Source organism: Carcharodon carcharias, chromosome 21 (genome assembly GCF_017639515.1).
Source record: "Carcharodon carcharias isolate sCarCar2 chromosome 21, sCarCar2.pri, whole genome shotgun sequence".
Taxonomy (NCBI): domain Eukaryota; kingdom Metazoa; phylum Chordata; class Chondrichthyes; order Lamniformes; family Lamnidae; genus Carcharodon; species Carcharodon carcharias.
This window is the reverse complement of record NC_054487.1, coordinates 56,993,110-57,005,348: the sequence shown is the minus strand read 5'-3', so window position 1 is coordinate 57,005,348 and position 12,239 is coordinate 56,993,110. Positions and strand designations below refer to the sequence as shown.

The 12,239-nt window shown below is 37.4% G+C and overlaps 1 protein-coding gene across 1 annotated transcript in view; it reads left to right on the top strand.

The window, feature by feature from the left end:
* asz1 (ankyrin repeat, SAM and basic leucine zipper domain containing 1) overlaps window positions 1–12,239 on the top strand; it is a 127,114-nt gene that overhangs the window by 77,726 nt on the left and 37,149 nt on the right. The window contains exon 10 of the mRNA XM_041215657.1: window positions 445–557. Within this exon, the coding sequence (XP_041071591.1) occupies window positions 445–557 (113 nt within the window). The remainder of the gene's footprint in view (window positions 1–444; window positions 558–12,239) is intronic.

Below are 12,239 nucleotides of genomic sequence, written 5' to 3'. Positions count from 1 at the left end.
GGGCAGCAATTTCAGAGAAGCAAGGAAAAGCAGAGCTGATATAGAGATTGAAATCACTGAGGATGACGAGTCTGCCCCTCAGTGCAGGCGCTGAGGGGAGAAAAGGTGGTTAAATATGAAAAACCCATGGTGAGAATCAAGTTTCGTAACAATTAAGTTTTAAGTGGAGATACTAGGTTTATTTGTTTATCACCATTGAGAAATTATGAACTATAACTGCAAATTGCCAAAAGTATGGATAAGGGTGCATTACTTTGAATAAAAGCAATTGCAAAATTATTCTCACGTGAATGGCTTTGCACACACTTGCTGAGGGATTTTGATGAAATGTGAAAATACATTTAATAGTCAATGGCAAATTTATAGAAAACTATGAGACCATGCTATTTTCTAAATTCATCCTGGTCTGAGCATAAATTACAGACATTTTGAATTTTTGTGCAGATTAAAGTTACTGATCCGAATGATCAAAGGAAAATTTTGGAAGCAATTTGTGAGATGCAGCCAGAAGACCTACAAGTTGCCCAGTTACCTTCACTGGACAATTTTGATTGCAGGTAATAAAAATAATGAAATTATTAGCAACTTTAAAATAAAGGCAAGTACTTTTTCAACATCATAGTAGCTGTTTTAAAAACAAGCGCCACACTAAGTACCCAAATTCCATTATATTTTGCAGCAGCTCTGTAGTTTATCATTCATTTTAACATTAATCTCTGTACTACTTGCTTTAAAAGAGTAAGTCAGTGTAATAGTGAGCAACCGCTGCATTGTTGAAGATATTGGGCCGTAATCTCTGACTAGTGTCGGAATGGGCTGGCCTGCAAAAATTAGAAGAAATAAATATCTATTTACCTAGTCATGAAAATAGCGTTGACACTTCCATTCGATGGAGCTGCTTGGGGCCTGTATCGAAAGAATGTTCGCAGGCTCCAGTGACGTGTAGATTCAGCATATTCAAGGAGGCCACACCCACTTTTTACAGCTAAATGCTGTAAAGTAGGTAAGTTTGAAGGGCCAGGAAAATTTACAGGCCAGAGGAAGGTAAGTGCCTAAGATAAGTAGAGAGGATTTGGGGGGTGGTTGGGGGAGGGGGAGTGTGGGGCTTGGAGGAGTGATCCGAGTTTTGGGGGGATGACCTGGGGATTGCGAGGGTGAGGGGGGCGGTCAGCCTGTGTCTTTACAGTAGTTACTCAGAAGCTAGAAGAGGTTTAAATTCTTTTAACTTTTTCTGGGTAATTATTGGTATAACCCTGGCAGAACCATCCAAAATTTGCAATTTAAATTGTATTTTCGATGGTTCCCAGCACAGCGCAATTTTCCAGAGGAAGGGTACATTTCTGGGCTTTTGCTGTGCAAACCCATACCTGGGAACTTGCTAGAGGGATTTCCCCAGCACATTTTTGGGGTGCCCCCAAATCCAACACTAGGGAGCGTGGAAGTTAAGGGCCACTGTCTTTTAGATAGAACAGTGAACAATCTGCTTATTCAGAGAGACTTAAAAGATCCCATGGCACATTATTATAAAAAATGGGATGTTTTCCCATGAAATAGTGAGATTAACTTCTGTTCTTGTGGGACAGTTAGATTTCCATGGTTTTCTACGTAATAGTGCACTTCAAAAGTAATTCGTTGGTAATGAAGAACTTTTGAGGCATCCTGAGGAAATTATACTATATAAGTGTCGTAATTCTTTCATGAGAAATGGGTGTCGCTGGCAAGACCAACGTTTATTGTCCATACCTGATTGCGCTTGAACAGGGCAGTTAACACTCAATCGCATTGCCGTGGGCCTGGAGTCACGTGTAGGCCAGACCGAGCAAGGATGGCAAATTTCCTTTCCTAAAGGGCATTAGTGAACCAGATGGGTTTTTACAACAATAAATGATAGTTTCATGGTCCACACCACTGAGACTAGCTTTATTTCAGATTTATTCATTGAATTTAAATTCCACCAGCTGCCAAGGTGGGATTTGAACCCATGTCTCCACCGCATTAGCTGGGCCTCTGGATTAGTAATGCATTGACATTATCACGACGTCACACAAGTTTTTTTTAATCAGAGGAATAACAGTTAGCCGTTGTATGGAGTATTCTAGTCACCTTTAGTGTAAATTCATCCTGCTTACCAGAGAAATGGGAGATATGTGTCCCAAATGTGAAATGCTTTGAGATATCTTACAATGTGACAGGCAATTAGTTATTTATCAATTTATCAGTCTTGCAGTCAGCCATCCCCTCATCCTCTTCCCCTGCTCCCACAACTCCCCCACCCCACCCCACCACCTGCTTTTTTATACTGCATGAGCAGAAGACAATTTTATGATGATGGTATTAAATGATAATTATCTATGTCCTCACCACATCCACCCAGATGCTTGATCTTGTCTTGAAGAGAGGAACAATGATGTTTCCCTTTTGATTAAGTGCAGCTAATAAGAATGTGATTGCTCTTGACTGTAAAATCACTCTAAATCTTAAAAACAAAATTGCCACCATTTTTTTTCCTTCAAATAACAATTGCAAAGGCTGACAGATGAAAATAGCATTGTATTATTTTAAAATGACTCCCACTGGTTATAAAATATAAACATTTTAAATATTTTAATCACCTGTTGGTAATGGATGAAAGTAGTACACTGACTTAGAAATTCTAGAAGTCAAGGAAAGATTTTGAAAAATGACTTACTGGGACAATGTTAAGCAACCTGCACGGAGAACCTGGGGATAAAACACATTCCAGTTCAGCAGGTACATGAAGTAAAACTAAAACCATTCTCATTTGGAAGTTTTTCCTCTTAGTCATTTTAAGGTAAAAGCTCAAGTAAAGAATTTGATGTAATTAAGGTATTGGTATTTCTAGATATTAAAGACTAAAGCACCCATTTAGATATAAGATTGTCATTGTCACCATGAGAATTATGTTGCAATGAAAACCTCTGTCTCCATCCCTGTTTTGTCCTAAGAATTCATGAAACTGCTGAGGGTCATTCATCAGTAACAGATTATTGTCAGCACGTAGATGTAGTTTCTAGAATGTTCACATTATTGATGCTCTTCAAGCAAATATTGCAATTAATTATGTGTCATAGAAGACCTTGCCGTAAGGAGACAGGCATTGAAACCCTTAATTCCTTCTGCCTCTCTGCAAATATGCCTAGGTTCACAGAACGTCCCTGAGATTGTCAGAAAGTTTGGATTTAGGTTATGGATGACAGAGGGAATGAGATCAACTATTATCCTGTCTCCCAAAATAAGCTGTGCTTTAATTAATCCAATGTGCGCATCTTAACCACCTTACCTTTGACAAAATGCTTTTAAAATCAGTGTTTTCAATGAAAACATTTTGCTAAGATAATGTTTATAATAAGTCGTAATGTAAACTGTAGGCATAAGACCAGGTTGTTCCATTTTTACATTGAAAGTGTGCTTGAGATATTTATGTTTTCCTGAAGTGCCCCAAAAGGAAGTATTTCTTCTTCAATTTTCTTAATTATAAAGCAATTATCACCTATATTTCATGTTGAAGCTACAAAGAAGATTTTAACAAAATTTATTCTATTCCTTGATAAATGAAGTAACTATTTTATCTGCTTTTTTAACTGTATGGGCACATTGACCTTTTTAATGTTAAGCTAGGTGTCAGAATAAAGCAGTCCAAACAAATCCAGCTGGCATTGGTGTTTAAGTTACTAAGTTTATGGGAAAAATTGTTAGGCACACATAGTTCAGGAATCTGACCTCGCAATCTGTTTCTGGGATGTGTTTATATACATTTTTTAGTAAGACCTGGCTTTCCATCTATCATGGGGCTTTCCATGATACACATAAGGTAGTTATTCAGTGGTAAAAAAACATTATGGAAATGTTCATTTGCTGTTGGGGGCATGGGGTTGTATTCTGATGGGGTGTTTCAGAAGTCATGTAGCTTCAAATGTCTATGTTAATTCATCTTCATGTTGTCAGATCAGAAATTGATCCAAACAAATACCCTGATTCACCAACCATCACAAAATTAAAATAGCAAAATTTGGCAAACATTGTAATCTACAAATTTCTCATTACATATAACTAATTTTAGAAAGGTGCCCTCATGGTGAAAGTGTTTCCATAGGACATTTAATACATTTATATTGTTTTTTGTCTTTTAATTTGGCTGTAAAATGAACAGTGGAATCCTTTGTGTGGATAGATTGGAACAAGAATGCTAATCTCTTTTTTTCCCAAATAATAGCCTTAGCCTATAAGTAATGAATCAATTATGAGTGGCAGGAAATTTGTTCTAGGAGTAAACTGGATCCCATTATGCTCCCAAAACTAAATAACAACAAATCCATTTTTGGGAAGTACATTATAGAGTGTGTTACTGTCTGAAAAATGAAAAGAAAAACTAACATAACACCTGTTTTTTGGAGCCCATGATAGCAAATTAATAGGAATATTGGAAAGCTATAGGTAATATATTTTTGTACTCTGTATGCTTTCAACTGCAAGATCACGTTTTCAGCAGTTCAGATGTTTTTGAGGCAAACAAATTGAATGAATGTGAATTGAAACCTACGTGACTGAGACATGAATAAAGCCTGGTCCATTAATGTTAATTGAACATTCCTACAATTGGAATTTGTAAATCTAAAATCATCATCTATAAAGTGTTGCATTGATTTATGCAAACTGACTAATTATAGGTGGTAACCTCATGGGACGTGATCATCTTTTTCCTCCAATATCACTATGCACTAGGTCTACTGCTTGCATTGTGCACTGGTGTAATCTGCTGTTGCATTGATTTATGCAAACGACTAATTATAGGTGGTAACCTCATGGCACGTGATCATTTTTTCTTCCAATATCACTATGTACTAGGTCTATTGTTTGAATTGTGCACCGGTGTAATCTGCTTTCTGACTTTTAATTCTAAATTAAAAGAAATGCCAATAAGAAGTGGACTACATTTTAGAGTATTTTCCATTTATTTTTAAAAGAGCAGAGAATTGCATGATAGGAATTTCTAACAATTTGCTGATATAAATAAAACTTTGAGAAAATCATGTAAGAAATTGCCTATCTCAATTCCTTTACTTTTTTTTCTGGTACTGCTCGATGATGCATCAGGAAATTATATTGTAACTAGAAACACCATAAGTGGTCCATGTAAATTATTATAATTATACTCTCTTTAATTTTTTTTTCCTTACCCTTGCCCAGTTTTCTTCCCCCTTCCTTGCTTATATGCTGTGTTACACTGAGTTATGGTTTTGGTAGCTCTGAGTCCAGTCTGAGTATCATTCCATTTCTCTCTGATATCATCTCTGTACATCATACATCAGATTTCCATGCAAATATTCTGTCAAATAGATTAACATATTCCTCCTCCATCCCCAACCCCTTTCTGTTTCTTCCCCCTTTTGTTTTTTCCAATAATTTATATAGATTTTTCTTTTCCCCCCTATTTCCATTATTTTTTAATTTTTTATGCCCCCCCCCCCACCCCCACTAGAGCTGTACCTTGAGTGCCCTACCATCCATTCTTAATTGGCACATTCGTTTAGATAATATCACCAACTTCAACATCTCTGTGTTCTTTTGTCTGTGACATTTTTTGATTATCTGCTCCTTTCACTGCTTGCTTGTCCCTATAACCACACCACCCCCCTCCACTTCTCTCCCCCCACCCAACCCACCCCCCCACCTTAAACCAGCTTATATTTCACCCCTCTCCTTGGAGTCACCCAGTTCTGTTGAAGGGTCAACATCAACTCTTTTCTTCTCTGCCGATGCTGCCAGACCTGCTGAGTTTTTCCAGGTAATTCTGTTTTTGTTTTGGATTTCCAGCATCCGCAGTCTTTTGTTTTTAACATATTGAGGTCGTCATTGAAGAAACGCATATACATTGAATAGTATAGCAATAATAACCATACCAGTAATAACCTAGATGATTACTTGATAGCTAACCTTGGATCTGTAAACTTTTTGAATGAAATTTATTTCAGCACTTATCTATTCTTACCTCTCAAGTAGCCTTCAAAACTTACTGAGTTAAAGAGGCAAACAGTAGTATCACCTATTTCTTAGAGACAAAGGGAAATAAGAACAAAGTTTTCCAATCAGACTTCAAAGCCTTATCAACCTCTTCTGGTTTCAAGCTATTAAAAAAATTAGATGACCCTGACTTTGAGATATTACTGTACCATTCCTCCTCTTCAAATCTACCTGCTGAATTTTTTGCCTCACTGCTAATCACTGTTAAAATATTTATTAACCAAACATTTGAAAGTGACACAGAAGATGCTGATGACTTGGCAAGGATGGTACATCTTCTCCATCTGAAGTAGCCAAGATTTCCTGGTACCTCCTTAAAATTTTTCCCATGTTCAATGTATCAGATGTGCAAAAGTCTTCAGCCACTATGCCTTATAACTTCAGAAGCTTAAAATTTCTATCCAATCATTTTCCAAGAGTCCTGCCTGAGCACTTGTGGATAGTCATTAGTTCAACAATCACAATATACAATATAATCAGTCTAGGATTAGCCTTGACTTTAAATAGATGACTGCTACTGAAACTTATTAGCCAGAAAGTTTTTACAAAGAAAAATAGATTGGTAAAGGGCAAACTAGGCACACTAAATGCAGATGCAGGTAAGGCTATAATGAGCAGTTAGAAACTTGCAGAATTGTTATGAATATTTTGTGTCTATCTTGACAATGGTGGAAGAAGAAAAAATGCCAGCAAAACAAGGAAATTTAAAAAAAAAGTGAAGAGAAATTTATGGGTGTAATGTTAGGGCAAAATAGTAATGGAGACAATATGAGAAGTTAAGATCGAGAAATATTCAGGACCTAGTGGTTTCTACCACTAGGTATTAAAAGAAATAGCTGAGGAAATTGCTTTGTTTGTCATGATTTTTTTGTTGTCCTTTCCTTGGTATGTTCCTGGCTAGGCCAGCATTTGTTGGCCATCGCTCATTACCCTTGAGAAGATGGTGGTGAGCAGCCTTCTTGAGATGCTGGAGTCCAACAGGTGTAGGTACACCACAGTGCTGTTAGGAAGGGTGTTCCAAGTATTTGACCCAGCAACAATGAAGGAATGGCTATATAATTCCAAGTCAGGATGGTGTGTGGCTTAGAGGGAAATTTGCAGGGGGTGGTGTTCTTAGGCATCTACTTCTAGGTAGTGGAAGTCACAGGTTTGAAAGGTGCTGTTGAAGGAGGAGGCTCAGCAAGTTGAGGCAGTGCACCTTGTATATGGTGCACATTGCTGTCACCATGTGCCAGTGGTGGTGAGCTAAAGTGGTATTTGGGGTATGACCAACGAGCCTGCTTTGTCCTGGGTGGTTTTGGGCTTCTTGAGTGTTGTTGAAGCTGCACTGATCCAAGCAAGTGGAGAGTATTCCTTCAAATTCTTTATGCCTTGTAGATGGTGGACAGGCTTTAGGAAATCAGGAGATAAATTATTTACTGCATGATTCCCAGTTTCTGATCTGCTCTTGTAACTGTTGGTTTATGTGGCTGGTCCAGCTCAGTTTCTGGTCAAGGGTGACCCCCACCCGAGGATGTTGAAGGTGGGGTATCCAGCGATGATGATGCCATTGAATGTGAAGGGAAGATGGCTAGATTCTCTCTTGTTGGAAATAGTCATTGCCTGGCACTTGTGTGGTGCGAATGTTTGTCATAATCTTTGATAAAACTCATCTTGGTAACCGCTTTAGTGCTGTACACCTAGTGGGGAATATCTCCATTTGAAGAAGTTGATGAATATCAAAAAAGTGCTCCTGAAGGCTTTACAGCAATCATTAGCCCTTCTGGAGCCTACTGTGATGGTTTTGAAGCTTGTTGTATGTGACAAGACTTTATGTAAATATTAACACCTCTTCTCATACTCAGTCAGTAGTTCATTAGTAGATTTGTAACATCTGTTTTGTAAGGAACAAACATCTACTCTTGGGATAATCATGGAATTCTCTCAAGTGACCAAATGGAGAGGCTATTTTATGCTAATTTCACCTCTGAGATGCATTTTGGGGCATTGTTATATAGTGCTGCTAACTAAAAAACAAATTGTTGTTGCTTTGTAATTTTGAGGTCTCAGCTGGACCTAACTTGCAATAGAAAAGTGCTGTGCATTATATTTCTCCTCACTAGCTAAAGCAACTTTTGTTCAGCTGACAATTGTGAAGACCCATATAAGAACCATGGTGTTCAACTGCTTCCAAACAAAGCTCAAAAGTATTATGAATGTTGAAATGATTTGTTTCATTAATACTAGTTGTTACACACAGTCATCATCATCAACAACTGTTTTGTCTCTATCTCTCCCTCTTTGCCCATCTCCTGCCAAAGAACCTTCTGGGTTTTATCATTTTTATGCCCAACTGCCTCTTACCCAGTGAAAGGAAGAGCTGTAATTCCATCTTCAACTACAGCTTACAACAACCGCCTGCTTTTATATTGTTCAATTCAACGTGGTAAAATGCCCCAAGGCACTCCACAGGGATGTAATCAGATAAAAATTGATACGGAGCCAAAGGAGACATCAGGACAAATGATCAAAAACTTGGTCAAAGTGTTAGGTTTTAAGGAGGGGACAGAGGTGGAGAGGTTCAGAGAGGGAATTCCACAACTTAAGTGCCGTCAGCTGCCTGTGATGATGTGATGAAAGTTGGGGAAGAGAGCTCGCTACTGCTTTATAAATAGTACCATGAGATTATTAACATCACCTGAAAAGCCCTTCAATGTTTCATCTGAAGTGCAGTATCTCTGACAGTACCGCACTCTCAGTACTGTATTTAAGAGTCAGTTGAAATGATAATACAAATTCCAAGAGTGGGACTGGACTGCATGGCTTTCTGACATAGAAGTGAGATTGAGCTAATCTGATACACTGCTCAGTGAATGGATGACAAGGGAGGCGGTGGTGGTGAGGGTGTGTGGAGGAATAAACCTGGATTAACAGAAGAATAAAGTCTACATAAATGATTACTAAAGTGTGCAATACTTTCCCATGATTATTTGAGACAAAGACACTTGAAGAAAAGTACTCTAGGATACGTGAACTGAGCAGGACACTGTGCTAAATGGCCACCTTCTGTCTGAAAATGTCTATGATTCTGTAAATCTCGGGGCTAGGGGAGGGGTCTGACAGATTGCATTTAAGTTACTGGTACTAACCTGTAATTGCCACTAGATGGGCACATTTACTTAGTATAAACAGGATGGTGCACTCACTATGCAAAATTCACTGTAACAAGAATTCGAGCAATAGTTAAATTTGAAAGCAGTGGTTAGTGTGCAAGCAAGTAGATTATTTATTGAATGAAAATTAGGCCTGCGAATTTTGTACAATTTTGTTTCTAAACCCATTTACAGTAAATGTGGTTAAAAATTCATGAGAGAAGTTATGTCTCTGCATATGAGCTTATAGCTTCCAAATGTAGGAGTGTCAATTATCTCCTCCAAACTATAACTGGAATATACTGTCCATAACCACGTGAATCACTATAAAATTGGTTTAATTAGTTTATGCTTGCTAATTTTGTAACGCAGTCATAAGCCAGAGTTGAACAGGAAAATGTCAGTACACAAAAAGCAAGAGTGAAATAACCTGACTTGAATAACATTCCACCTGTTGCAATATCCTACCCCACCCTTCAACTATGGTGATTTAGCTGATTGAATCTACAAGATAACATCTGTTTATTTACTTATTCATCCTTCAAGGCAAAGATGACCATGTTCATCATCTGGGATGTTTGGTATGGTTCCAATGGGTATTTAGGTGACTGCCGAGGCTGATCTGTGCCCAGTAGATTCTACTGCAAATAGGACGGTATACCCGCAGACGATTGAGGTTTATATGTTTTGCTGGCTTAGAATCCCCTCTCTTTGCATTTTTTCTTTGACTCTGATATGCATTTGCTTTTGAAAGTAGCCATATCCTTTTTTATTTGGTCGCACCAAGTGCAGCGATCCTGGGCGAGTTTCTCCCAGGTCTTGAAGTTGATATCAAAACTCCAAAGTGGAACCCTCAGAGTGCCCTTGTAGTGCTTCCTTTGACTGCCATGAGATTCATGCCCCAAACTCGATCTCTCCATCGAAGATGCACTTTGGTAAGCAAGTGTCAGGGATTTTGGCTACGTGACCAGCCTGACTTAGTTGTGACTGCCTCAATATGGTGTGGATGCTTAGCATGCTAGCTGGGGTGAGCACCTTAGTATCTAGTATTTTATCTTGCCATCTGATCGTCAGAAGCTTTCGAGGGCAGCTCAAGTGAAAGTAGTTGAACCTCTCAACATGGCGTTGGTACACAGCCAGTCTCGCATGCGCAGAGCAGAATAGGTAGGCAGGACTATTGCTCTATAGACTTTCACTTAATAACACCTTAAAGTTGGTGTGGAAATTATCTCAATCTTCAAAATAAGTAGTAATCAAGTTTCCATATCTGAACTAAGTGATATGGGAGATTAATTTGTTACAGATAAGGTGCAGCATTGGTTGCTTATAGTTTGATTATTTCACTTAATGAAAATCAGAATCAGCTTATCTCATGGGCAAACAATGTGATCTTGGTTAGACTAAAGAGTACTGAAGCTCATTGCAGTTAAACTATTTAGGATTGATGGATTGCCATTTGCTTTCACAAACACTTTTTCCTAGGACCATTAGGATGATAAGTCTCCGAAACAGCTCCCCAAACAGCAAATATTAAATATCTCATTGACGTTAAGTCCAGCACTGCAAAGCCTTTCCTGTGAAAGTTGTTTAATGATTTGGTTAAAATATATACTGTTGGACTAGTGATGAATTAGAAAGGTATCATTTGCTTTGTCAGTGACTAATTGCATTTTCCTTGCATTGCTTGAAGTTCTGCCATCTATTCACTGCTGTTCCAGTTTCCAGTATGATTTTTTCGTAAGAGGGTGAAACTAGGATTTTAACTTGCAAAATGCTTTTCAAAATGTTTTTATTTCAAAATATTTACACAATTTTGTTCATTTCCAAAATGTAAAACAATGTAATGTTAGCACGTATTTAGTTTCAGTGCAGCCCTAAAGGATTTTTTTAAAAGAGATTCAGTAATGTCATGGACAGAAATATAAAAATAAAACAAAGCAGTAAATTTCTGAAGTTCAGCGTATTTGAAAGACTTTTCCATAATTTGTAAACAGCATAACAAATTGATCCTCTACACCTGATCACTTCAACTCCTTGTTAAATTTTATACAGATAATCATTGTGGCAGGCCTTAAAATAATACACATTTTGATAACTCTTACAACTATCCATCAGTAATGTAATAGTATGGAGCAGATGGTTCCATTGAAAAGAATCATAAACTTCCAAAAATTGCTCAATTTTTCAAAAACTATCTAAAAAATTGACTTTTTGATGCTAATGGCTCATCTTTATTTTAAAACAAAACTCTCAGCAGAACCATTTGTGAGCACAATCAGATAACTTAAGTTATGTTTTTAAAAAGTAACATTGATCGACTTTCCATCTTCTCCAAAATGTTGCTAAATCATGAGTTCCCCATCTTAAGAGTGGCTGATTGAGCATTACAACCTGACAATGTGATGAAAAAGTGGGTAGTTCAAATTACGATAAACAATCAGTCTCCGGATCACAACCTCTTGATGGAGTACGCAGTCAGTTTCAGGTCAAGAATCTGATGTGAAACCAATTGAATTTATTGGCAAAGGACTGCAATCCCAAGTTTAGTTCCTGAATCTGAACTAGAATAAATGATCTTGAAATATAGAATTCACAATTTGATTTAGATTAAGTTGTTTGTATTTTGAAATTAGTTCCATTGATGCATGCAATATATTTCACTGCTTCTTTAAAGTAGTGAAGGATTAGTGCCTAACTTTTCACTATCAGCATGTATGTCTCTAATAATATTACATTTAGTTAAGTGATACATTAAAATGTTGAATTGTGAATCAGATTTCATTATATTTAAGTGAACTATCAGCATTTTCCAATGCAGTAACAAAAATCAGTGTCTCCACAGTTTATTCTACGTTTATGCATTTTTCCCCTTTAGCCTTAAAAATGGTGTAAACACGGAGTCATGATCGTAGGTATAATAGCCTATTCCTGCTATTTCTTATGTTCCTTAACATGTTTTACATCTTGCATATAATTGTCTTTATTTGGCTGTCAAAATGTATTTAAATATACAGAAATGTCCATAACAAAGGAGTCTCATTGGCTGAGAATTCATCGTCGAAACCT